At 38.6% G+C, this 27,811-nt stretch overlaps 1 protein-coding gene across 1 annotated transcript; it reads right to left on the bottom strand.

The window, feature by feature from the left end:
• Positions 1 to 4,161: 4,161 nt before the first annotated feature.
• On the bottom strand, positions 4,162 to 27,811 carry CEP152 (centrosomal protein 152; the record flags this gene model as incomplete). Its single annotated transcript, XM_080351198.1, has 27 exons — positions 27,704 to 27,811; positions 26,840 to 26,940; positions 26,544 to 26,610; positions 25,989 to 26,330; positions 25,300 to 25,468; positions 24,866 to 25,006; positions 23,751 to 23,890; positions 23,230 to 23,430; positions 21,645 to 21,792; positions 20,273 to 20,364; positions 19,311 to 19,474; positions 18,567 to 18,774; positions 17,606 to 17,719; positions 17,366 to 17,496; positions 17,045 to 17,173; positions 16,761 to 16,896; positions 15,534 to 15,713; positions 14,710 to 14,982; positions 14,098 to 14,229; positions 13,185 to 13,835; positions 11,453 to 11,627; positions 9,876 to 10,067; positions 6,910 to 6,991; positions 6,716 to 6,822; positions 5,828 to 5,984; positions 5,513 to 5,616; positions 4,162 to 5,156 (listed from the first exon to the last, which is right to left on the bottom strand). The coding sequence occupies exons 1-27, from the start codon at positions 27,788 to 27,790 to the stop codon at positions 4,162 to 4,164; spliced, it is 5,418 nt and encodes a 1,805-aa protein (XP_080207324.1). The 5' UTR covers positions 27,791 to 27,811.

The raw sequence follows: 27,811 nt of genomic DNA on the forward strand, positions 1-27,811 counted from the left end.
GGTGGAGAAGACCTGAGATATTATGCAAATTATAATTAATATCATGAAGCAGATAACACAATAAAAATGGTACCTGTCAGTCTGGAGAAGAAATTCATAAGGAAGAATCTATTTCCCACTAGCAAATGCTCAACAAGATGGGGGAGCCACACACAGCTCTTGAAACTACATGAAGCTCAAACCAAGTGAAAAAAAGAGAGTCCATGCAAAGTCAAGTGAAAAGTCTGAGATTAAAATTAGGTAAAGGAAAAAGAAAGAGAGGCCAAGTGCAAAAGCAAAGAACAGAAAACTGACCAGTATAAACACAAAGGGAATTTAAAAAAAAAAGTCCAAGGGGATAAACCAGACTAGAAGAAAAGATAAATCTAAGAAGTGTGAAAGAACAGTAAAGCCATCAAGGAGAAAGAAAAGGTAATTTAGTGGTTAAAGCACTAGCCTGAGAGTTTAAAGACCTTGTTCTTAATTCCCTGTTCAGGTTTCCTAACTTTCTGAACGAGCTACCTAACCTCTCATGGCCTCAATTGCTACTCACCTAACCTTGTGAACAGCAGCTTGCTGTGATATAGGCGACAAGGTTTCAGATATGCATATATGTCCAGCAAAAATAAAGAATTTGGGCATTTAAATCTAGTTTATGAAAGACCTATGCTTATTTTTTTTCATCAATAGCTACAGGTGTTGCTCATTCCATCTGAAAGAGGCCACTAAGGGAATAAGCTAAAACACTAGAACCTGAGACCAATAATTCATGTATTAACTACTCAAAACATGCATGAGTTACCGACAATTCCTGTGCATTCCTGTTCTGTATGCCTATAAGCATCTCATGCATAGTTAACTATATAAAAGGTGTTTAAGATGTACACAAAATGTAAATTTTAACTACTATTTAAACACAGTATGAAAAAGTCATCTTGGAAATAGCTTCTATCGTATTGATATATGAGTATGAAAAAGTGATGCATTTTTACAGAGAGGTTGTTCTAAGCAGGAATGCACAGATATACTACACCTGCTAAAGAAAATACAAAGAATAAAAACACAGCAAGAAAAAGGAGCAGAATGTAGCAGTACTTTTGGGGATGGGGGTAGGATGTGGTTTAAAAATGTTTAAGCTAAATAGTGCCAAACTGCAACATCACTACAATAAAACTAGATCTGGCTCCTATAGCATAAACGCAGTATTAAAACAAAGAATCACCTGAATCAAAAAGGTAGTTAATTCTTGATTCCAAGAGGCAAGTTCTCTCAGCAGTATAACCCAGTGGGTGCAAATACATGGCAAACCTTTTTGAAGAAATTCATTTAGTGGCTCTGTTACAATCTTGGCTCAGCTATACAAGTCCAACCACATGTATTGCAACATTACATCCCCCTTTCCGCCTGCTGTCAGCTGTCTAGTTTCAGGAGTTGCCACCCCCTATGCTAGCCTGTTATTGCCTCATTCTTTCCTACTGACGTTAGAAGGAGGAGGGCTGAGGAATGCTTTTGACTAGGAGTTATTGATTCTTGGGCTAAATATCTCCTTGTTCCTCAAAATGTACTCACCAAGGAATGATTGCCGCTTGCCCTCCAGGCCCCTGCATTTGATCCTCATTAGGGAAGACTTCCAATCTCCTCAGCTCTGGAGCTCCCTGGAGCTGTCAGTGCTACAAGACACGCAATAAACATTAGGTGAGCAAGGATTTCACCTACACCCACCTTCTCCCATGCATTGCAATTTTGGTCGCTGGAGTTGCCCAGTACTGTGATGTGATATGACACAATGGAAACAGCAACCAAATCTAGCTGGGCACATAACGTCCACATATTTAAATGCTCTCCCTTATACAAGCTGAGATTAGAAAGGTGTTTTCCCCCCCTCTTTTGTGCCATCAGCATAACATCTTCCCACTCCATAAGAAAGAGCCACAAGAGAACCTTTTCTCACTTCAGGCTACAGAGCCTGCTGAAGAAAACTCCCTTGGTTTTCTCATTGTAGCAGGACCTGCTTCACCCTTGGCTTTCTCCAGAGCAGTCAGTGATGCAGAAGATCCCTCCTCATTAGTGTGGGACCCCAGCTTCTAAATTAAATATGAGAAAATCATCAGCTATTCATTGCTTTAGCAAGACTAGGATCATTAAGTACTTTGTTCTGCGCTGAAACCACTGGGCTTTTAAACACAGGAGATTTGTTAAAAGCTACAGAGAAGTGAAAGGAAGAGTTAAGCATACAAACAACATTGAACAAGGCAATAAATAAAGTAAGTATACTGTAAAAAGGTACATTTTAGAAGAATTTTAAAAGCAGTTTGCACATCAGCACTGAGCATGTCGTTTTGGGAAGCAGCTACGCAGAAGCTCTTGAGTCTACTTTAGGTGAAGGATTACTTGGAAAATTATATTGGGTTCACACCAATGAGATGATGGGTCCTCAGCTGCTTTCCAAATGGTCAGGGATGTCCTGCAGTGTTTTCTTGTACAGACGCAGCCTTTCTTCTTCTGGGGAAGGTTTCTGGACTAGCCCAAGGAATTAATTAATCTGATGTATCAGTTTAATCACAAATATGTCTCACACAGGATTAAATGTGCTTCTTTTTTACATGGTGCCATTGGGAACATGTTTAAGCGAACCAAAACAAGCCACTCATCACTGAAAAAAAGAAAAGCCTCCACATGGGGCTTATAGGACAACCAGTAAAAACCTTCCCCTGCAGACAAGGCCACAGCTATTTCCTCAGCTAAGAGCTCGGAATTCGGCCCTTGAACTTAACCACTGCCCATGTTTGTTTAGGCACAAGCAGGCTCTTGTGGCCTCAGTTCGCTCGCAGTGCTGCCGGCAAACCTCACCTTCACGAGCGGAACTGGGCTTGGGTTTATGGGCGATATTAAAGGCCACCAAGAAACCCAGAAGCCTCTCATGAGTCTTGAGTCCCAAACCAGCACTGCGTACCAATAGCTGTAATGTGTTCTGCCTTGCCAGCTGGCCTGAAATGTAAACAGGCAGGATGTTTTTGTAAAGGAAGTTAAACACATTTTTCATCAGAAGATTTGTGTTGAATCTTATGCTATTTTCCTCATAAAACTGAAAGTTCCGAGACTAGACTGTGCTGTTTGACTCTGAAAGAACGAATGAGCATCCTTATAGCAGTTCAGTGTTGTTACATGTGGAAGGAACATACATCATCCTTGAGAGAATATTCGGCCTTTTTTCCTCTCATATCACAGAATAACAGCAAGCAAAACCTTTTTGTTTATGCCTTCCATATTACTGTTGATGTGAATTGCTGGCCCATAACCACACTGCTAATGGCAACAAGTATGATTCAGTGATATCTTGTGTAAGCAACAGAGAAGTCAATAAATCAAGCAACAAAATGCCTCTTTTGCTCACAGTACCACTAGAAATTAATCGCAACCCCATGGAAAGCAAAATGTTAAGAGGAAAAAAACAAACCTAAACACCACCACGTTTTCTAGTTCTCTTCCAAATGGGAGCAGGACTTTAAAACAGCAGCTAAGCATCAGGAGGAACATCACTACATCTTCAATTGATGTTGGTAACCTATGCTAAAGAACATCTGCAAAACACACGTATTCTAATTTATACCTTTCTCCTGCCCAGTACAAGCTATTTTTTGCTGTATCAAAGAGAAGAATAGCTGAAATCTGATTTGTTACAATAATTTAATGAAAAAGGCACGTATTTTTGCTTTTATTATGGAGTTGCACGTAGAGGCTTAAATGGGGTCCTTCAAAATGGAAAAGTCTATTAAAAAACTTCAAACAAATCCTAAAACATCTCTCATTGAGCTCTGAAGGAATTTTCATAATCATTTAAAAAGATGACAAGTTACAGTAGGTTTGTTTTAGATAAACACCACACTGCAAGCTAAACAATATAAAAATAGGTTCTATTTAATAGATTTGTATATAATACACTATAAACAATTATGAAAGTTATTACAAAGGTAAACAAAAGTCTCTATTAATATATTTCAAGTAACTTTATGGGATTGCTTCACGTAACACTCAAATTGTGTCACGTTGATCATGAAACGGCCATAGCAGAACAGGTTTTCCCTAATCCTCATGCTTTTATTTAAATATCAAGTTGTCTTTTTTTCCTTCAAATGAGGAATCGCTGGTATTGGTTCAAGTTAGAAAAACCTATCAAAACCACTATCTTGCTGAAGAGAGCGGGGTTCCCGCGTTGTTTTTTTCCGAGCATTTGTTGCAGCATTTTCCTCCCTTTGAACCTGGTGCTACACCAAGTTGTGTGACCGAGTTTGATTTGTTGGAGGTCAGGAATGAAGCATCCTCTGGGTTTGTCATCAGCTGGCCTCGACTGGAAGTTTTAGTGCTGCTCTTTGTGCTGAGAATCTTGTCGTTACTAACATCTGTCCAAGAAGTAACAGCACCTTCATCCGCAGGGGAAAGTAACGTGATGTGAGGAAACTCTTGACAGCACGCAGGCTGTGCCTGCACGTGAGCGCTGCCCTTTCGTTCAGGGTACACGAGAAGCCTATCGCTGCCATGCAGGTGCAGGCTGCCGCTCACAGAACTCCATTCACTGCCGCTCCCTTCATCCTTCTCTGGAGCTTCTTGAAAACCAAATTCTCGAGCTCTTTTAGATTTACTTTTCCATTTTCTACACGACTGGATAGATTTATCCTCTTTCAAGACCACGCTTTCATTCTTGCTCTTAAGCACGTGATGAGTTGGCCCAGGGGTGGTATGGCCATTTGTAAAGCTGGGTGCATGCACATTTTCTAATGTTACCTGAAAAGCAGACGAAGGTGCTATATTACTAGCAGCACACAAGAGTTCTTTGTCTACATTTACAGTGGGGCCACATTTTTCTCCTCTTCTATCTTCCTTCGGAAAAAGCTCTGACAGAGCATCTCTTGAAGCACCATTCCGATTTTTAGAATTATTTCCATTTTGAATATTTGAAGTCTGTGTTTCATGAAGCATATGGCGTGTTTCAGTCCGCACTGCATCAAACTGCTGTCTCAAGTCAAGTGGTACACACCTCTGTACAACTTTAGCATTGGCTTTTTCAATAACGCTTTTGCCATATGATTTGCCTTCCGTATGGTTTGACCTAGTCTGAAGCATGCCATCTCTTTTTGAGCACACAGCTCCACACGGTAGATCAGAATCTAATAGCAGAGCTAGGAGAGAAGGGAAGGAAATAGATTAATTAACAGAAATGTTAATGCTGGAAGAAAAACTAGGTTCTTTTGTGGTTTTTTGGGGGGTTGTTTTGGGTTTTCGTTTGTTTTTTTGTTGTTGTTGTTCTGTTTGGTTTGGTTTGTTGTTTTATGTTTTTTGTTTGTGGGTTTGTTGTGGGGTTTTATTTGCTTTTTTAAAAAGGAATTGTAAGCACTGTCAAAATAAGCACCTTATATTTACATCTCCATTAATGAGCTTGTAAATAAATAGAACTCACTTTCCATCGGCATTTTCATTACTGCATGCATTACACCAGTTATGATCAGTAAGAGAACAACTATAGAACCCAACGTACCTGGGTGGGTAGATTTGCTTTGGGGAACATGTCGAAGAGGCGTTTCTAGTCCTTTAGCCATTGTAGCAAGCTTACTGGCAGCATTCATTATTTTCTTTTCAGCTCTGCCAAGAATTGCAGAACACACAAAAAAAAAACAGTTAAAGAGCAGCTCCTTTTCAACTCTGCCTTTTCCTCCAAGGTAATGTCAGTGAGAACAGTATGACTCGCAAGACTTCAGGTCATACACCATTTGCTCCAACACTGAAACACCAGTTTAACATCTACACGCCTCTTTCAAAACCAACAGCAATTTCCAAACGTACTTGAACTTACCCTTCATGTTTCCCATTATCAGTAAGAAGCTGTTGAAGGCACGTCAAATAGTATTTGCGCATTTTCCGTGCAGTTTCTTGGCGCTCTTTTAAAACCTCCGCTTTGATCATTTCAGCGGCTCGTTCCTTACTTTCACGGATATAACGCAGCATATCACCTACAAACACACTTCATTAGTATCACTTTTCCCCCAGAAGGAAAAAAAAAGCCAAACGCCACAAACTGGGAATGTCTGACGGACCTGGTGCAAGTCAGCAAAAGCCTGGATTTACCTGTCAACATTCCACTCAAATCCTTGTGCCAAGTGTTGCCTACTGGATAAATGCCCCTCAAGACCAGAGCAGGTTGATATGAAGCAACATACAGGAACTGAGTTGTCCAATTCTGCATCTTCAGCAATAGAAAACACTATGCACAGGGATTTGGGAGGAACGTTAGCTGGTAAAATGCAGGTCTAAGAATCCTTTGTGGCAGCGCAGCTGGCGTTTGAGGACCTGCTGCACTCCAGACAACCTGGTGCTACAATTAACCCTCTCTCCTCAGCCAGAAAGTTGCTGATTAAGCCAGAAGGCAAGATAAAGCACAAGAGAAAAGCAGGTTCTCCCTCAGGAGAAGCTGCAGGGTAGGTGGATTGTTTGCTGAAGAAACAAGAACAGTTCTCAATATACATTTTACCACTTTAAAAGACAGAGTGCAACAAAGCAATTAATCTTCTCTAAGATTACGGTGACAATTCCATTTCTCACATTCACTCTAGTAAGAAGGAAAAAATCTACTTCTCATGCAATTTAGCTGTCAGATTCCTGTGCAAATTGGCTGAAGGAGAAGGAAGTGACAAAGTAAATTATTTTGCTCTCCTAACTTTTTAGCTAAGACTTTAGTACTTACACTTAATCTTGCTCACAGCTTTTATGTACTGAGCACGCATTTCTTCCAGCCCTTTCACAGAGTCACAGGATGGACAAGGTTTTGAGACGCCTCCCTTTGACAGTGACCTGAAATGCACATAAGTCATACTGAACCAGAAAAGCAGCTTATATCTTACAAAAAAAAGAATTGCCTTGTTTAAAATTTGTAAATACCTTGGTGGTGTTCCCAGGTCTTTCAGTTTAGTCTTCATCTGAGAGCTTTCTGCAATTAGAGCTTCTGAAGCCTTCTCATTTCCTATTAAAAAAAAACCAAAAGCATGAACCATTCAGTGCACTTCTCTAAATTCAAGCTGGGTTCAACAGAAGTTATTACATATAAACTGCTGTCTCTGGTATAAGAGCTCAATGTCACAAAGAGTCATCAGCAAGTGTAGAGCTGTCACACTAACAGGCACATAGGAATCGACCACACTACACTTCAGTGAAGCCTGAATATAAAAGTCATGTCCTACAGTAATTAAATAAGCTTAAAGCCTTCATATGCCATTACTAACACTGTGCTGGAGGCAAAACTTCTTTTTCTATATGTATACCTGGTATCTCAGGACAGGGGGGCAGAGAATAAATAACAAGGGTTATAACACAGGAAAAGAATTATTAACATTGGGCTAGCAACTGTGCCTTCTTTGGGGCAGAGAAATAAAAGATAAAACTTGTTGGTTGTTGTTTGGTTTGGTTTTTTTTATTTTTGGTTTGCAAGTTTTTTTAATGACCAAAAACCAGTATTACAGAGAAAGGCTGGACTTGCACGTTGAACTCTGCTCAATGGTACTGAGAAGCCACCACAGAGAATGAGAAGACAGTGGAGCTGAAAAAGCCCAAAGCAAAGGACTTCAAGCTGATAACCAAGACTGTTGATCATGGCATACAGATAGTCCACATGTGGGCCATCTCCTGAAAGTTAAAGAACGTTAAAATCTATTTATTAGTTAAGTTTACATGCTATATGGTTGTCAACAAATGAGCACAGAAAAGCTATTATGCAAAGTAAGCCATCTGGCCTTGCTCATGTATGTGCAAGCTGGCGAAAACCTTTCCCTTAAAAACATACAGCACTTTATTCCTCCTCACTGAGCAGGCAATTGAGACTTCATTTAAAAAAAAGAACACAAAACCAAAACAAAACCAAACACCACACACATGAAAAACCCACCACAACACATACAAACCACTGTCTTTGGCAAGTAAAACTATTTAGTCACTGGATACAACCTACCACCCCACATCTGCTCTCCCCAAGCTGACCGTTTGCCAAACCTGCTTATGATAGCCACAGTGACGTTCCACCGAGCCATGCTCAAACCATCCTGCAGAGTTCCTGACCCTCAGGATGCAGTCTGAGACCTCTCCTTAGCCAGAGCCTTCAGCAAGTCCAATTCCTGCCATGCTCTAAGGAAAGCCTAAAATAAATGCCCTATAATAAACACTACTGTGTGCAGCTTCAACTGATTAAAACACTGCAGGGAGAACGATCCTCTTATTCAAATCACCACTGTCTTCCTTCAGAGAAAACGTCATTCTCTTTGTTCTGCTCCTTAAAACAAAGATCTGCTGACTTCAGTACAGCTGAATAAGGGGATAGAGCTCCTCAGATAACAACTGAATGGGAACTGCGCTCCATATGGAACATTATGCTCAAGTAAGAAAGAAAAGGTTCTTGAGCACAGGAACAAAGCAGATCAGGTATCCCTCCTACAAATGCTCTCAGAAATAAATCTAGACAAAAGGAATTCTTGTTGCTATCAAAGACAGATGAATGAATGCAACTTTCTCTGAGTGAACAGCCTACACGCAAGGCCCATACAGGGAGACCCAGCTGCAGGAATAGTTACAGGTATAGCAAAGGGGTTTGATATGCCAAAGATTTTTCATCCTCATTAGCCCAGATTTTACTATGTACTACATCCAGAGACTTCTACCAAGTTCAATAATGTAATAAAGGACAGAGTACGTTATTCTGAAAGAACAACAGATGTACATGATAAAACAGCCTCCACAATAAATGCAGGTATCAATATCAAGTCAGATGATATTGCAATTGACGAAATGGATGGCCAAGTCTCAGAAAGGTTTTACCAGCAGGCACTATCAGTCTGTCCGCAGGAAGTGATAAGGATATTAAGAATGCCAAAAATAAAGATGTTGGGCAGCAAAAAGAAGGCAATCACAAAACACTACCACACAGCCAGTAGGGTGTGTATTAAACAAGAATACTGGATTACACCACTACTGAATCAGCAGCAGTCTCTTACAACAACAGAATCTCAACCAAGTTACTTCGCACCATCTTTTTTTCCGCTAGGAATAGCTTCGGAAAAGTCTTATTTCCATACTACAGGCAGAAGCCTCCTTTCAGTGATTCTTCCAAAAACAAAGTGGATATTTCATATCCGTCATTGGTAGAGACCATCACCACACAGGAAAGAAAGATTTAAAACCAGAGACCTTCTCTCAGTCATCTGTCCTGTATTTCTCATTTGAAAGTGACACAAAGGAAAAAAGACATCTTGATTTAAAAGGCATAGGCTAAGTAAAGCCTACTTACATCCTACTTCAAGGTTTACTGCTATTAATGCAGGAAGGCACAGGAAAACTGGTCAGTGGTTTGCTACTACTGGTGCCAAGAGGAAACAAGTAACATTTGGGGCCAATCTGGTCTCTATACTCCCACTATGCAGATATGAGTGTGTGCAAAGTAGCAATACAGCCCCAAAGGAGAGGGCTAAAGACCTCCTTGACTTATATACGTTTATGTGTGTGTACATGCACACGCGTGCATTATCTGTGTAACCCTCATAGGCAACAGGATCCACATATACATATATTCAAAGAGCACCTGTAACATTCAGTTTTCCTCTATTCTTTTCCTGACACACATGAATGAGTATTAAAGCAATATGTAATGTTTAAAGCCGAGAGGGTAGGGGAGTTTCTTAGGATCATGGGGGAGAGGTTGGTTTGTGTTTGTTTTGTTGGGGGGGGTTGGTTTGTTCTTTTAAGTGTGCACACACACCCACTCCATCCACTGAAAACTATATGATGCAACAGACGAAAGAGACTCAGGCAGCCAGCAAGGCGGAGTCATTCAAACTCTTCTTTAGGTGACTAACAATCCTAACCTTGGATTTGCTCTGACTTAGCTGCATGTTCCCTCACAGTAAGCTGAAGGTGTTTATAGGCTATCTCCACCTCTCTTTTCAAGTTCTGGCACACAATCTCTCTTTTTTCAAGCTCCTGGCACTGTGCACAGCAAAAATCTTCCTGAGAACCAAGGGTCCTTTTTGTATATTTCTGACCTGCAATGGTAATTGCTAGAAGTTACACATTGACCATGGGACTAAAAAAAAGGAATTAACCAACCTTACTATTTCCAGTGTTCTACTTAGGAAAGCGTGTAAGATATTAGTCTAAAATAATCACAAGAGGCTGGAACCCTTATACAGAAGGTGCAGCAGCATCTGTTGAGTCCTCACAGCCTCAATTCACTTCCATCAGTGATGATTTGATTCTTCAGTCAGTGATATGAGACTTGGAGGTTGATTTTTTATTATCATTTTTAAAAAGCCCAAATGGCAGCAGAGTCTTTGGAGTTCACTGAAGGAGACTCACCCAGCTGGGAAGCTCCACATGCGGCTGAGTCTGGTTAAGTTAAGAGATTCACAAAGACTGGGCTACTTCCAGGAGAGCAGTGGCTCCTCTCTATAGCCAGGGCAGGGAGCTCTAGAGACACAAGAGCTGCGCTGCTTGTATTGTTTTGTGTTTAATAGATGGCTTGTTATTTTGGTGTTGAAGGAATTCCAGCCACTCTATAGGCATAAAGCCAAACTCTCTTGCATTTTCTTCCTTTATATTTTTTGGTTGCATAAGAACTCAAACTAAACAGAAAATCCCAGAGAGGTTTCTGTGCCTCCCATAAAGTTTTTCCCCCAGCTACGCTGCCTCCAGCTTTGCCATAGCACATGTGACAGCTTTGGGACAAGCTACAGGACTAAACTATATATGGGGGGGAAGGAAGGCAGGAATGGGAAAGAAAAAAAGCAAAACATCACCTGAGGATTTGCATTTTTTCAACTGCATTCTTAATCTAAAGAATCAGAAACACTACCATGCCAGATGAAGCATAATTCTTGACACAATATCTGTTACATGAATGTAGAATTTCTCATCTTTAGCTAATGTCAAGAGCAAGTGGTATAATTCCATCTTCAAAGCTCTGGTTTAGTATTATCCTTTTACAATATATACTTCAGACCATACTCTGCTCATCACGATCAATATGGACTTGCTTATGAGCTGTTATATGCCTAAAGTATTCATGTTCATATGTGCACAACCCCCCAAGAATATTTACATCTAGAGCAGATATGGCAGCTATTTCTTTACTCCTGAAGCACAGCTTTAAAGAGCAGAGAACTACTAGCATTTAATAAAATTAAACCTCAAAGTCTAGAACTAAATAAGTAAGCTGCAGACCTGTAGCATTTTTTACACAGTTTGTGACTTTAGCATAGTACAAGCTACTGCAACATTAAATAACCTTACGGTCAGAAGAACTGCATCTTCCTCTATCACCCAAAGATTCACTAGTTAACTAGCTATACATTAGAGTCATCAATATGACAGACTGTTAAAGACTGCTACTAACAAGTTTAAATTAATGATACACAATTTTCCAGGTTAAAAACAAACCCAATACCTTGGTCTGTTCCAGTTTCCTGCAAAGGTGGCCATCTCCTTAGCCCGCTTTGTGCTTCCACTTGGAGTCCAACACTGCACAGAGGAGGCCTTGCCACGTCCCCAGTAACTCCTTCACCACATTGCAGGCAAGAGTATGCTGCTTTATTTACATTACTCAGTAGTTCTTCATATTTCTGCAAATGAAAAACACTTCCTGAAAACCCAACACCTAGCAATAAAAAGTGTTCCACACTTAATGTAGATAAACAGTATTCATGCATAAAAACAAGCAACCCTGGCCACCAAGTAGTTTTAGTAATTGTAACACAGGTGCTTGAAACCTGCAGTAGAATTGCTGATAGCAATCAAATTGGGAAGAAAATGTGTATTCTAGCATTTAGAAGTTTCTTCTTAGCATAATTCACTGAAACAGCATTATCTTGAGTTTTATTTTGGAAACATCAGTAGTCCATAACATTGCAGAACTATAAAGTGTCTTTGAATAGTTGAAACTCACTTGGTTTTTAAAAAGCATACCCAGCAGAAAAGGGACTAGATGCCTTTAGAGTTTCTGCACAAATGTGGGTTGTAGGGGATGGGAAAGGCAGCTGGAAGGATGTAGCTCCTTTATTGTTATTATGGTAGCATAAGATATTACTAAGAGATTCAAAGACTTCACTAGACAAGGTAGTGCAAGCCCATCTATGTTTTGAAGTTCAAAGGCATATTAAAAATGGTTCACCAAGAGGCATACATATCTGTTACAGAAGATGCATCAGGCATAGGATAAAAACCTAGATTTTCTTTACCAGCATGAAAATAACTCACGATAAGAAAAAAAATCACTTCTGAATAGAAACATATTAGCACTAAAAAACTGGATAATATTGTAACGAGAAATCACTTCATACTCATTTCCCCCCACATCCTGCTTTTTCTTGAAAGCAAGACAGCTTCTTTCTCTGTCCTGTTCTTGGCTAACTCCCCAGCTGCCAAACGCCGGCTGGAAATGGCATTTCCATTGGGATGCTCCCCTTAATAAAAAACTTACAAGCATAAGCATTGCAAAAGTCAAATCTGCCAGAAGAAGAGAAACAGAAGCTTTTGTGCAGAATTCTACTTTGCCTCAAACTCCTCTAGAAGAGGGAAGGATCTCTTTCCTCACTTGGGCAGACATGTTGAAAAGGATTTCCTAGAGCCACAATAGAGTTAAGCAATACAAAATACTACGGATAATGTGCAAAAAGGGTTTCCTGTTTTCATCGTTATTTGCATCACAAGTGGGGAAAAAAAAGTAACATGATCCACAATCACTGTCCAATCACCAACGCAAACTGCCAAATTTCCCAAAGAAAAAAAACAGCTACAAAAAATAACTAAGATGAGCCTTAATGACAGAACCCACCTCAGAGGGCACAAGGAGCTTTCAACAGGCTCCCAAACTTCAGATGGTGGATTCATCTCCTTAATTTATGAATCTTGGCATTAAAGAATGATACTCCTAACCTGGTTCTCTCTTTTTTAAAGACCAAAGGTGTCAAAGCTGCACCCATCCTTCCCCTTTTCACTTGCTAATGCTACACTTAGTCCTCTTTTACAGTTTTAAAACACGGTTCCTATCAATGAACTCACATATTGGCTTCTCTGATTTTCAGGATTACATAGATATTTTATATTGAGAGAATACAGGTATGCATACAACTTCTCAGTTCCCTTTTCTGGTTGGCAGTTACAATTCACAGAAATATTACCTCTTTCCATTCTCGCTCTTCCTTTTCCAGAATAGCGTGAACTGTGGTTCTGTAGGCCTTCTGTAAGTAAGCCTTCAGTTTGTCTTTGCATTGGCGATTCAATTGAGCAGGAGCATCAAGACCCTTGTCCTTGCAAGAAGGCTTATTATGTGTGCCCTTGACTAGTTCCTCATGGATTTCACTCAACAAATACTCAAGCTCAACCAGGCTCTTCTCCTCATACTGATTAATTGCATCCTGCAGTTTCTGTCTTTCCTGAGCCTCCCATTCCCGCTGCTTTTGGTCTAGTAACATCTTCATTTCTGCCTCTTTCTGAACGGAGAGGTCATTCTTCTGCTTTGCAAGATCCTCCTTTGCTATCGCAAGTACCTCTTTAATTCTGTTTCTATGCTCATCTAAGAACGATCGGTAATCTCGCTCATTTTGCTCTTGTATCTGCAGGATTTCTTCTTGCTTTTCTTTGTTCCACTGAGCACGAGCTTTTGCTAGTTCTGCTTTGATAGCTGCAGGGAATTCTTCGTTCTTCAGCTCCAATTCCTTCTTGAGAGAAATTACCTTTTCTTCAAGTTCTTTCATTCTTGGTCCGGATTTCTCTGTATTCTCATATTCTCTTTTCCATTTCTCTTCAGCAGCTGAGAGAACTAGAGCTAACTGGTGAACACATAAGAGTCATTATAAATATATACATACACAAAATATAACCCTGGGTCATTATCAGTCTATTGGAGATGATTTTTAGATTATTTTAAATAGAATCCTATATAGGCAAAAAAAATGGATCAGAACCAGAGTACACTAGAAACACCTTTCCTTAATGATTCCCCACCTACATCTGTATTCATTCCTCAGTAACATATGCGATTTGGAAGACTGAACTGCTTATCAATACAGATATACAAGTATTTTGGGCTACCTGCTTTGCTGTAGTCTCTTTGTGTTCTTTTTCCCATTTTTCTTGTTCTATCTTTAGATTTACTTTGTACTCTTTGAGGTCTGTTAATTCTTGGAGCCACTTGGCACGAGCTTGGGTTAAAGCTGCCTCTACCTACAAGCAGATAAAAACAACCTACTTCAGTCACCACCACTGAATGCATTTTTATTCTTACTGCCATGCAAGAGTGAAAGAATAGACTTCAGTTTGGATTACCTATATTTACAGAAATGGAAAGAATCAGACCAGCAGCATCTCATGCATTTCTTGATGCAAAAAAAAATGTTACCAAAATGGTGACTATTCAATTTATTTTTCTTAATAAAATGAGATAAACTTTAAGTCAGTTTTGCTCGGTTATTTTCAAAAGTCCTGCAGAACTCGTTCAACTGTGCAAAAAATAAACAGCTAAAAAAAAAAATCATCAAACTACATGCTACAGCTTCTGCAGAACCTTTTTTTCTAAATATATTTCTAATATGACAGATATCAACTACTGAGTTTAATAGAAAGTGGAAGGGGCACTTTTTTAGGTGACTTAGTTGCATACAGCAGTTTCACAGGCTCTGGACAGACAGAACAATTATTGGTTACCTGGCTAGAAAGATTTTTACAGTATTTATTTTCCAGTTCTATTTCAAATTCTTTTAAGGCCTCTTCAGAGGTCATATTTTCTTTCAGAGCCATCTGGACCTGCAGCCTCTGGTCTTCAACAACCCCTTCTAACTCTTTAGTTGAAGCTTCATCCACAACTGTCACCCGGTCCGTTTGGCTGCTGCAGTCATTACACTCAACTGCAGTTCTTGTCCTTTCTTCCAGCCTTCTTTGCCATTCTCTTTCTATTTTTGCAAAGACTTGTTCTTTATTCTAAGGAACGAAATATTTTTAAGACAATCTTCCCGGTGTCAAAATAGCTAGAATTTAATTGGTATTTAACAAATAGAGCTGTTTAAACTAATAATCGTCCCTAATAGTAGAAAAGCAAAACCATGGTCAGAGAGCATAGTTTGGTAAAGAATGAGCTAGTTTTTCTTCCCCACCACAGTTTTTTTCTGTGGAATAAGATACACAAAGTACTTCTATATGATAACTGAATTAAACAATGAAATGTAACCACTCACCCAGGGATCAGGGTGGAAAACTCCAGCATATTACCAGCTGTGACATACAGGACATTCTGCACATTACTTTGCAAGGTTTAGGTTTGTGGGTTTGTTTTTTGGCGGGTTTTTTTCCCCCGAAATCTTAAGCATGTTTAATACCTACTGACTTCTTCAGAGGCTGCTAAAATTATAGATCCTTAAAAGCCACTTCAAATGGCAGACTAACAATACATTAGTCTATCTCCATACAAGTTCTCCTTCCGAATATAAACAAACCAACAACAACAAAAGAAACCCACGATCTAAGTTCCGCACCTCTTTTTCCTCCTTTTCCCAGTGAACTTTGGCTAATGCAACTTCCTCTTCAACCTGCCGTTCTTTTTCTTCCAGCCACTTCTTCTTTGCTGCTAACATAGAACTGCTGTGTTTCTGTTCAAGCTCAGCCCTCAGAAGGTTCAGAGAATCTTCTTTTTCTTCTAGTAGCTGTTTCTTGAGCTAGGAATAACAGAAAAACAAAGTATACTCCAAGGCATAATGAACTGCTCTGGTACAAAGTGCTGAGAATGCATAAGAAGCATGATTAACTCTCTAGGGCCTGTGCACTGATCTGACTGATAAAACACCTCCTTTTGAGAGTGGAATCTTAAGGTGTGATATCAGAGGTTATTATAGGCTATCGCTCTAAAGTAAGTCTTCTTATCAAGCAGCAGCTTTATTCTGACCATCCTTTGAGCTGCACCTCTTTACTGTACTTCCTTAGCAAGACAGTTCATCTAATTTAGTCATTTCATATAGATTTCTTCAGAGGAGCAAAGATTCTAAGCAACATAGGCTAAATTAATTACGACCTGACAAAAACACAGTGTTTTCAGATCAGTTTTACATAGGGAGAAGAAAGCTTGTATTGTCATTCAGTTTTTGGAAAATTTCTCAAGAATGTAAAATGTCACACTGCTGACCAAGCAGTCCTCGAGAGTCAAAATAATGAAAGCAGACTATGTAAAAATTAATAGCTATTGGAAAGGGTTACTTCTACAATATTTTAAACCCCAGGACACAACAGCACATTGATTTAACAACCAATAGGGTGAGTGCCATGAGGATGGAGCCAGGCTCTTCTCGTTGGCAAACAATGATTGGACAAGGGGCAATGGGATCAAGCTGGAACACAAGAGGTTCCACTTAAATTTGAGAAAAAACTTCTTCTCAGTAAGGGTGACAGACACTGGAACAGGCTGCCCAGGGGGGTTGTGGAGTCTCCTTCTCTGGAGACATTCAAGACCCACCTGGACACATTCCTGTACAACCTCACCTAGGCGTTCCTGCTCCAGCAGGGGGATTGGACTAGATGATCTTTTGAGGTCCCTTCCAATCCCAAACATACTGTGATACTGTGTAATAGGTCACGTATATTATCAGGTCTGATACAGCTGCATCTCTTCCAAATATCTTTCCCAAACAATTACAAAGTTAAATACGCTTACGGATATTATATCTTAAACAGTCCGAAATGATATGGTTGATAGGTATTTCTACTAGTACCTTCTCTTCCTTCAGCTGCTGCTCTTGCTCAAATTTCTGCCTCAAAGTAGCTTCCAAGGTGTCCTTCTCCTCACAGACTCCAATGTAACATTCCTTCACTGAAGTCATCTCTCTGTTCAGCTCCTCTATGTTTGCCCTTCACAGGACAGATTATTTATAATCAATTAGTCTTTACACCCCCAGGACAGCAAGTCTGTTTTACGAAAAGTGTAACCAGCACTGAGGGCCAGACGAGAAATGCGAAAGTTTCAGTAAAAGTGGAAAAAAATGAAGGTAAGTCTTACTTTAACTGCGAGATCACCTCTTCATAAGTTTGAATAAGCTGCTGTTTTTCTGCAGCGTATCTCTCCATCAGGTCTTTCTCAAAATGTGCTTTTGTATCCTCATGATGTTGCTGATAAGTTCTTTCCCACCTATGATTTCAAGAAAGGAAAAAACGTGCTAGTTTTTTTTTTCCCCCCCGCTTTTAAACAGGGTTCAACTTTTCTTTAAATAAGAAACTAGCTTTCTAATGTTGAGCTCCCCTTGTACCAGAGAGCTGGTACAAGATCATACATGCAGACTCAAAGTTCACGAATGGAACTAGACGGAATTAACAGACTTACCTGTTAATGGCTTCTTGTTTATCCTGATCAAAATCCTGAACCATCTTTCTCATTTGACAACAGAGATCTTGATTTAAGCTTTTCAGTTTTTCTTCATTTTCCTTCAGTTCTTCAATAGTGGAAGCATGGTTCTGGGCAAATGAGTCAAGTATTATAGTAAGCGGGTTGTAAAGAACTGGTTTTAGTTGCAAGTTTTAGCACAGGGTTTTTTTGTAGGGATAAGCAGCATCTCTGTCTCACCTCAACTTCGTGTAGCAAAGTCTCATTAGCCTTTCTGAGCCTTAGAACTTCTTCCTTAAGATTATCCGAAACTGAAGAACTGGCCACCGAAGTATCCTTCAGATTTGTGACAGGCTGAAAAACAAAATCAAGATGATATCTTTCATGATATACATGACCTAGAGGTTGACTCTTTTTAAAAAAACAGTTAAAGCTATCAAATATAAAGTTTTACTTAGAAAAAATGAAAAAAAGAAAAAAAAAAAAGGAAATTGCTGCAGTGCAAGGTATAACAGTATCACTGTTATTCTAGATGAATTCTTGGAACTCATAGTATCAAGGTTTACAGCAGCACACACTCAATGTCTTGTTTGCAAGCTGAGTGACTACTATCACCCAACAGAGCGCACGCTTCTCAAGGATATTATATTCCTACCCCACAACCAGGTCACAAGATTACAAGAGCAGATGGTACAAGTCTGATCAGTTTATAGAGGGAAGTTAATAATGGGTGAAGAGAGATGCAATAAAGAGATTCCTTGTTGATCAAGTTACATAGTGAAGGCCCTCTGAAGGCAATGTGTTTAGTGTTCCATTTGTATAACCTAATGATACTATCAGCTTTCTTAGAGAAATTACAAGATCTTTTTGGCTAAAGAAAACCTACTTTCTTCAATGAAATTTAGTTCTGAAAAAAAGCATAGTGGCCATTAAGTGCTTTTAATTTAGTGAGCCGTCATGTCGGACCTCACCTAGTAAGGCACATGCTGCCCAAGTTCGGCTAGTTTGTTTTTCAAAGATACAAACCAAGGTATCATCGAGTGACAATACTTTCCTTAAGACCAAAAGACAGATTTACTTAGTTGCTATGAGCACACAGCTGTGAGTAAAACTTTGATCCGTTTGCATAAAGTTTAAATGTTGATTTGGTTCACTAAAATCCAGTGCAACTTGACTTTTAAAAAAGCGTAAAAGAACAAACCTCTGACTCTTTCGATGCTTTTTCTGCTTTCAACAACTGCTTGTATTCCTCTGATGTCTTCTGGCAATCTTTAAGATCATGTTGTAATTGAGTAATCTGGTTTCTCTTCATTTTATTACTGCTCAATAAACGTTCCAGCTCAGCTTTTAATTCTACAATAATTTCATCTTTAGAGAGCTCTTTTTCCATGTCTCTGTTCTGTATTGCACTAGTAAGGAAGACACAACAAACCACATTTATCTGAAAGCCAGCAGTAGCAAAGAGCAACTAATGCTACCAGAAATACACATGTCTAAGGAGTAAAAAGAATGAGAGAACATGAATACAAATGCCATACGCTTTTTCATTATGTTGTAATTAATGTACAGAAAACTCGTCCATTCAGCTGTTTCCCCCAGAACTTCACTCTCACATGTGAGGTATTTTGAGACAACTCAACTGGTTGCTTTAAAAAGACAGCTTTAAGGGAATCTTTAAGGAAAATGGTATCCATGCATACAATCCATACAATTCAAGGAACAGCAACAGAGATCCTATAAAATCTGAAGATTTATTAAGCAGCAATTAGGCATCCAATTTATGGCATTAGTCCAGCTTCCTGTTTCCCAGATTAGCTCACAATACAAGCAGTATTTCAAATATCTATCAAACTAAAGGTTGATCCAGTAAGACCAAGTTTTACACATCACTTGTTAAATTTCTTGAGGATTTTAGATTTTTCTTTTAACAAGAATCACTCAATACCTGCAGAACCTTGGTTTCTTCCCAGACATATTTTTAATTCCCAAGTCTACATAGGAATCACTCAGGTTTGTATGCAGCTCTCCACCTGCATCATTCAGAAACACTCCAAGCTTGGCAGCAGATTCATACAAAGCTATTTCTTCCTTCAGTTCCATTACTTCTTCCTTAAGTGACAGAAAAAAAACATTACACTGAGCAGGGAAACTCCAAGCAAGCACATTAGGCCTATGATAACTCTTCCAAAGAACACAAATATATAGAGCTCTCCTTTCTAAATTTAGTTGTTTTTAGCGGTACTTACTTGAATCATGTAGCATTCGATTTATTTATACTATAATTTTTGATACATCTAGCAAAGCTTATCTTACAACTCCAAATTAGTTAAAGAATATTTTCTGTTGTTCAGTATATTCTATTGTTCTTATTACAGTTCATAAATGAAGTTAAGCATTATTTCTTTTGCTCTTACTTCTTTCCTGCTGCCCTTGTGTAGTAAAATGGATGATAACAGACGTACATAGCTGGGAAGACAGTCCTACTTATTAGAATTAATGATTTCCAGGATCATTTAAGTCAAATATATGAACTGAACTGGAAACACTGACTTCCATTCATATTTTGCAGAGAGCTCTCTAGCATTCCCTTTTGTGAGCAAAAGGGAAATTTTAGAATATAATATCTTCAACTGTTCCTATAGCTTAATTAAGTTAAGAGATTCCCAACACATAGAATTTACATTCTTCTTTTTCCATTATCAGGTTAGACATGTGTATATCATACATACGCCCAACTCTGTTTTAATTAAAAAAGAAGCACGCAACACTAGATGAAGTAGCAAGTAGTCCTTTACTGAGGAAACATGCTCGTTTCCCCAACAAAGAGTTTAAACGACTAACATCTGAGCTATAATGCCCATTCCCCTAAAAATCAAAGTGGTAAAATATTTAATAAAATTAATTAACCTGCAAAGCCTTGTTCATGTTATTGCTTATCATGTGCGCAGACTGAGCTTGTTGCAATTGAAACCGCAACTGATTTGTCTCCTGCATCGAGCCTATTGCGGGAAGAAAAGGGAGAGAAAGACCAAGTCATAAATATGCAAGAAAGACTAAGCAATCTGAAAGAAATCACTGTTAAAAATCATCATGTTGATTCTGGTAATAGGCATTACTCTCTCTATATTTCCTCGATCTCACTAATAAAAGATACAAATAACAAAGGCAGGAATATTTCTGCCTGAATTGAGCAGGTGGAGGTTACTACAGGTCTCCAATTTAAACTGCAGTATGTTTTAAAGTTTGGGAATTACTGTGGCTTAGTTTTTTGAGAATTCTTAATGATAGCTATAAAATAAATACCACGGGGAGCAAGATGTGCAGATGTTCTCTTTCCTTGTAGCTCATTAGAAGCAGAAAATGACATTGTGTGATTGTGCCAGATGTTCAGCAGGAACAGGACCATCTTGGAAACCAGGGCACCTTCCCTTATGCCCACGTGAAAGGTTTATCAGTTTGCCAATTTATTACCACTTTAAGGCATTTGATGAATACAGCTGAGAAAAATCATGGCATTTCTTCAGCTGACAATTGTAGTCTTTAAATATCTTATCACATTTATTGTTATTTATTCACCACATAATACAGATCCAATAAAGTTTTAATTCTCCTCTATCCTAACATTTAGCACTCTCTTAAAGAGATTTTTCTTGCAGACTACCACAGTTCTCAGACAGAACATGCTCTTAAATTTAGGATCCAAGAAGACAGACATTTTGTGTAGTTAAGAAGTTTGGATTCTATGAAAAGACGTACATTACTATTAAAAGATTTCAATGTGTAAAGGTAGGCACAAATCAAATAGACGAAGAGCAGAATATTTCACATGTGATGCCTGCTGATATAACTCTCCAAGAACTATTCTTTTTGAGATCTGAATTTGAAATGGCAATTCAAGTCAAATGCCTAACACAAAAATAAGCAGCTTGCTCCAAAAGGCCATTATTTAATCCAAAACTGAGTTTACACATACGCAGCACAAAATGCATACAAAAATAGTTTAATCATTTTTTGTTCAGGATTCTGGTGGGTTTTTTTGGTTGGTTGGTTTGTTGGTTTGGGGTGTGTGTTTATTTTATTTTTATTAGTTTTTAAACTCCACTCTAGACTTGACTAAACTTCACTTAAATCTGACTAATGCACAGCACAGGAAATGGTCTAGTACACATTCAGCTTGATATCGATTCCATTTCAACAGGAACAAGGGTGTACAGTTTTTTCACTCTAAAAAATTGAGCCACTTCTGCAAGGCAAGATAAATTTTGAGTATAAGGCTGACCTGTTTGCAGTAGATTTGCACATTGCTTTTGGCTTTCTTCTAGGCTTCTTGTCAGCCGATTTATTATTTCAGTTTTTTCACATTTGGTTTCTTCCAGCATCTTTTGAAGTTGCTTAACATGCTCTTCTAGATTTTTGCAAAGTTCTTTCTAGGAAGAGAGATTATTCATGTTATAAACATCTAGCCATCTAGGAGAGTTTCAGATACAGAAAGAGTCAATGCATACAAGTCACAGGAGAAAAAGAATCAGGTGTAAAGGGGCAAAGGCCAGCTAGATGAACCATGGATCAAACGCTGTCCTTGGCTGACAAGTCATCTCCTACAGCCTCAAAGCCACGTTTGCACTAGGAGACAGTAAGTATGCTCACACATAAACATACATGGATGTGAACGGTTCTGTATTTCCTAGAGCAGTTAGTTTTCAGTACATCAGATTAACCCCTGTAATTAGCCTCATCTAGTAGTCCACCGCAGAAAAATCAAGCCTCCACATTATTTATATTAAGCCTGAGTGTAACTCAGTTTAGTTTATTTTAACTGAGCTTAAGCCAAGCTAGCAACTTCCAACGCTTCATAAAAGAGGAACTGTACTTTTTATTTTTACATGATATACAAAGGAGACCTTCATATGCCATTGCTTCCACTTACCTACACAGACCTGGGAGGCACAGTACTTTGTCTTTATGCCTTTTGACTTTTCTATTTTCTCTCAAAAACAGGAGCTCTCTCTATATACCCCAAACTTAATACCACAAAAGCTTCTTTTGCAGTAGAGATAAAGCTGTTTAAGTTTTGCTGTGGTACTAAGAGACAAATTAGGCAGCACACTCTTGTTTACAAGCAAGCGCTAGTTACCTTTTCAAACATAAAACCCATTTATTTTCTATTTGAGAAAATAATTACAGATCTAGAATTAAAGAAATTTAATTCTATTTCCTTTATGTGAAAAAAGAGGACAATTTATTAAGGCCTGCCTAGACTATTAGAGAATATTTCTTATCATGTAATGGACTCTTATGACAATTCAGGTAGAATAATCTTAATAAGCTTTATAACCATATGACACAACCCATATCAAACCCCATCTTAAAGCCATCCTTTTTTCCCCTCCCTCCCTCCTTTCAAATCCATACTTCTGAAATAAAGTGACTGTTCAGTGGTTAGAAATCCTTATCGTTTTATGACTGAAGCTTCATTATAGACTTTAGTAAGCAGGGGCTTTCTGCATCAAAAAATACCACATAATTTCTTAATTAGTTCTTAGATTTATTTGCTGGTACTCTTTCAAAAGGAGTGTGCACAGAATGAAAGCTCAGGAGAGAAACTAAGGCAATGCTTTCCTGCTTCCTCTGCATCTGCTACATACAAACTCGCAGTTTCAGCTCACAACTGCCTGGAGATGTTTATAAAAACATACCACATAGGCTTCATAATACTGAGACTTCTGTAGGATTTCCTTTCCATTTGCTTTGTAGCTTGCAGGAGGAGTTATTAGAATTATTAGTCAAGCAGCACAGTTTAGAAAACAAGGGGAGCTCTACAGCCTCTCCAGTACAATGCTCGGCATCCTAAAATAATTCCTCACCTGTTCTCGGAGTGCAGATTTTGTAGTATCAAGTTTCTGCTCTAATGATAATATTTGCTTTTCATACTTCTGCTTGAGTGCTGAAATAATGGCCTCGTGTTGTTCCCTGGCTCGCTGAAGGGCATCTGATCTTTGTAGTTCTAACAGCTGCTTCTGCATACTTTCCATGGCAACCTCTGCCACTTTGGATTGCTTCAGTATCTGTAGGAACAGTAGTAGAATAGGTCCCAGTTACATATATTTGACTTTTGCTCCCATTTTCTGTATGTCAGTTCAGTTTGGGTTTGTTTGTTTGGGTTTTTTGTTTGTTTTTGTTACGCAAGGCTTGCTGAAAGTGCTCAGATAATGGCTGGATTTAAATACAAACTACCTTCCACCAATGCATCCTATTCATTCATCATATATCCAGCTTCTGCAATGATCACAAACAGTGTTTCAAGACACTAGCATTTATGTTTAACACTAATGCACCACAAATAGAACTGCAGAGATCTTCTACAATAAGAAGATATTTATAGTACCTGCTCCTCATTGGCAGTAAGAGTCTGTATTTGAGTTTCCAGGGCCTTTATTTGGCCTTCAAGATGCACTTCCCGTTCCTTTCCATTCTGATAGAGTTTTTGAGCCTCGCGAAGACTAACAGCCAAACCATCCTTTTCATCTTCAGAGAGAGACATAATACTTGTGTGAGAAACATGGCCAGCCACCCAACAACTTCACAGTACACCACTGTTCAGTATCTCTGCTCTACAGACCCATTTACTAGGAGCCCTCTGTCTTATACTGTGGACAACAAGCAGAAGCCAGAACAAAACCAGTCTCTATTCAGTAACAACTTTCTCCCTCCGGTAGCTGGAAGCACTCTGAGATATTGTACCTTCAGAACTCCACTGGAAACAAGCCCCATTCTGTCAGCACTAGGAACTACCATTATTCCTTATACCATTTAAAGGGAGAAACAAAATATTTCCCCTGGAGGAACAGCCAAGACACAGCAAAATCACAGTATGTTTGGGACTGGAAGGGACCTCAAAAGACAGCTGAAGTTTTTTCTCTCCTTTGCTTCTTTTGAATTCTAAAAATTATATTCTCTAATTCTCTAAACCCATGACTCTTCTTTTTGTCTGTTCCTATAAGAAGAAAGGGGAGACCCAAACAACCACCAGTCTCTACTACAGCTTTGATCTTTTTGGAAGAGCTTCTCTCACATACAGCCCATGAAATAGCATGTTAAACCAAACAGCACAAAAAAACCCCAAGTTTAATAGATGTGCATTTCTCCTGTTGAGGTTTGGTTTGGGGTTTTTTTGGTTTTTCTTTCAGTTTTAATGCACTACTTGGGCAAATTTCTCACTTTCCTGAACATTTTTAATACTTGGCACACAGGGACTCTGGAATACAACAGTGGTCTTGAGAATGCAGTAAAAGTTAAGACAATTATGCAGTGAGGCACCAATCCAGAGAATTTTCTTTAAAACAACATTGAGGGACAGAGTTAGGTCCACATAATCCCAAATCAAACTTAGAAATATGATCAATACCTGCAGAGACACTACTTAAACCAAAGTTTCAGAATAAAATTTGCTATATGTGAATAAAAATGGAAGAATTAGAGATCCGTACAAAACCATCTTACCTTGGACCATTGAAAGCTGATGATTCAAATACCTAATCTGCTGTGCACTCTTTTCCAGCTTTTCATTAAGTTCTTCCAGTTGTCTCTCTCTTGCTTTATTTAAAACTTGAAGTTGAAGAATCTGCATATTTTCTGAAGAATCTGTCAGATTTCAAATAGCACACAGACAAGTCAGTGCGGTCAACTAACCAAGGAAGTCATGGCCATAAACAATTCCTGCCCCAAGATACTATTTTGATACAGTGCCAAATTCACTGTTGGTTCACAAAATTGCATCATTTTTTAATCCATGTTTGATTCAGATTACCTGATCATATATCTACTTTTAGTTGCCCTCTTATTGAAAATATACCAAAATTAACAGGTTTTCTGTTGCTGATTTCCATCAGACTTTTCACACATGCTTATTGCAAGTCTAAACAGTAAACACTTACTTTCATCATTGCCCAAGAATTCATGTTGCACATCTTCAAATACTTCATTTCTTCTGGTTCCTTCTTGCATTACTGGAATTTTTTGATGAATGCCATTTTGGTATGGTTTATAAGTCACTTTGTAAGATTCTGGTAATTGACCACCGACAGCATCAGATGCAACAAATTGCTGTTGTGACAACGTATACATAAGAGGAAATAAATTAGAACTACAACTGTAGTCTTGCTCACTTAAAATGTTTTTCATTTTACAGACTGACATTAAGAAAAGCTCTAGTAGCTCTTCACTTTCAGGCTCCAACCCAGCACACCATTTATGTGTGACAGAAATTTTCGTGAAAGCTTCCACTTTAGGAAAGCGGTGAAATGTCAATTTCAATAGAGTAAGCACACGCTTAAGTGAATCACATTCATTCTATTTCATGGAATTCTACCTAGCTGAGAAGAGGGGAAAAGAGGGGACCACACACCACCACCAAACCCCCACACAAACGCCATCAACATGCACATATGGAAATCCAGTTATTTAACACTTTGTTGCTTTAACATACAAAATAGACTACAGAGGTCTCCCATCATTGTTTAAACTCTCCAGGGACCGAAAGCATTTAGAAATATTAACTACCAATAGTTAAAACCTGTGAAAATTTTCCAAAAGAGACAGAAAAATGCATCAGCTTCTGAAATACCTTAAGGTGTTCCTTTGGAGCATCTGGAAAACTTATTATTTTACTTTGCTGATTGTTAAATTCTGGTTTATGGCCATTTGTGTAGGGCCTGAAGTTTTCAGGAAGATGATACACATTCTGTTGGTAGCAGCTTGGAGCATTAAACCCATCTCTACCAAGATACAGATCATCAGGAGCCTCTTGACCATTCTGGCCACAGTAATCTTCTTTATCATCATATAAATGTTTCTTCTCTTCATCAGCTTGTAGACCATTCCAATTCTTTCCATGTTTTTCAACATGATCATTTTGCTGGTCACATAAGAATTGTTCAAGGTACAGATTTTGTCCTTGCTCATAGCCCTATGAATTGATACAAGGTTTAAAAGTCATCTCTCAAAACTCAGATTTCCTCCCACTTTTTTCTGGGTTTACTTGAGTTAGAAACACTTCAAACAAATAGCAAAACATGTCACCTACATGAAAAGTATTTCTCTCAGGAATTTCAGTAATATTTAGCATGATCTTATGAATAAGCAGTTCCTACTAATTATATCGATACTCATATAAGCTTACATTTTGAGGATCACTTATCAATGGATGATTGTTCCACCTTCCATCATGCTTTCCAGGCTCATGTGATCTAGAGAAAGACAAGCAGCTTAACTCTGTACTTACAACTTCAGTAAATAAAACAAATGATCTCATAATTAAATAAAGCCACATCTAGTTTGTTTCCAATAGAACACAAACCATACTGCAAACTGCACTACAGCTCCCCTTTTACTTAGATTGCTTTTACACATCTCAGCAGCTGGGATTTTGCTCTCTTCTCAAAAGCACAACATAAAAAATGATGCAAAATGCCTTACTGCTCCTCAGTCTCCTGAATGCTACAGTCCGAAGAGCTGGAGAGCTGGTCTCCACTGTCCTCCAGCATATCATGGGGAAGGTCTGTCAATAGCTGTTGCAACTGAAACAGAACAAACCACATTCATTATATGCTTTTCAAAAGAATGCAAACTAAAAGTCACATCCCACTGAAATATCTACACCACGTACAGTTTTGTGAATCCCACCTTGCCCCAGTTCAAACATGTACGACCTACAAGGATTACTACTAATTTATTCCAAAGAGGCTGCTTTGTTCTTTGCTCGTGGTTGTTGCCTCTTGTCCTGTCACTGGGCACCACTAAAAAGAACTTGGCTCCATTGTCGCTACATCCTCCCTTCAGGTGTTCATACACATTTAGGAGATTTCCCCCTGAGCCTTCTCTTCTCTGGGTTAACAGGATGTTCCCCTCACACTCTGAATTTTGAATGTCATTTATGCGCTATCTCACACACTGTAATAACCCCACAGTTAATTCATTACTTGTTATCCTACACAAGCACAACATTCTTCATCTGGGTAGAAAGTTTTGGAATACACATCAGATTTCCTACAGTGTTTGCAACAGCATATTTCCAAGTTGAACAACTATTTTTCTGCACATTTTACCAATTTTCGTTATGAAACAACAAGAACAGAAACATCTGAAGTATTTCAACTCAAAAAAACCCAACCCCAAAATGTTTGAATGTATTTTTCTAGAGACTTAAATAGGTAACTTATAATTGGAATTTTAAAGTTATTATTATAATTGTTCCTCTTTTTTTTCCTAAGCTAACCAAATTCTCAAGTGAAAGAGAGTAGATACACAAGCCTTCAGATGAAATAATTTGCTCTTTTTCACCTCTTGTTCTCTTGCATAATCCTCTTGGTCATAGTCTTCATCTTCATGTTGAGTTTGTAGAGCTCCACTATCAAAGTCAAGGGACATTGTTGTCTAACAATGTTTCTG

This window comes from Nesoenas mayeri (genome assembly GCF_963082525.1).
Source record: "Nesoenas mayeri genome assembly, chromosome: 11".
Lineage (NCBI taxonomy): Eukaryota > Metazoa > Chordata > Aves > Columbiformes > Columbidae > Nesoenas > Nesoenas mayeri.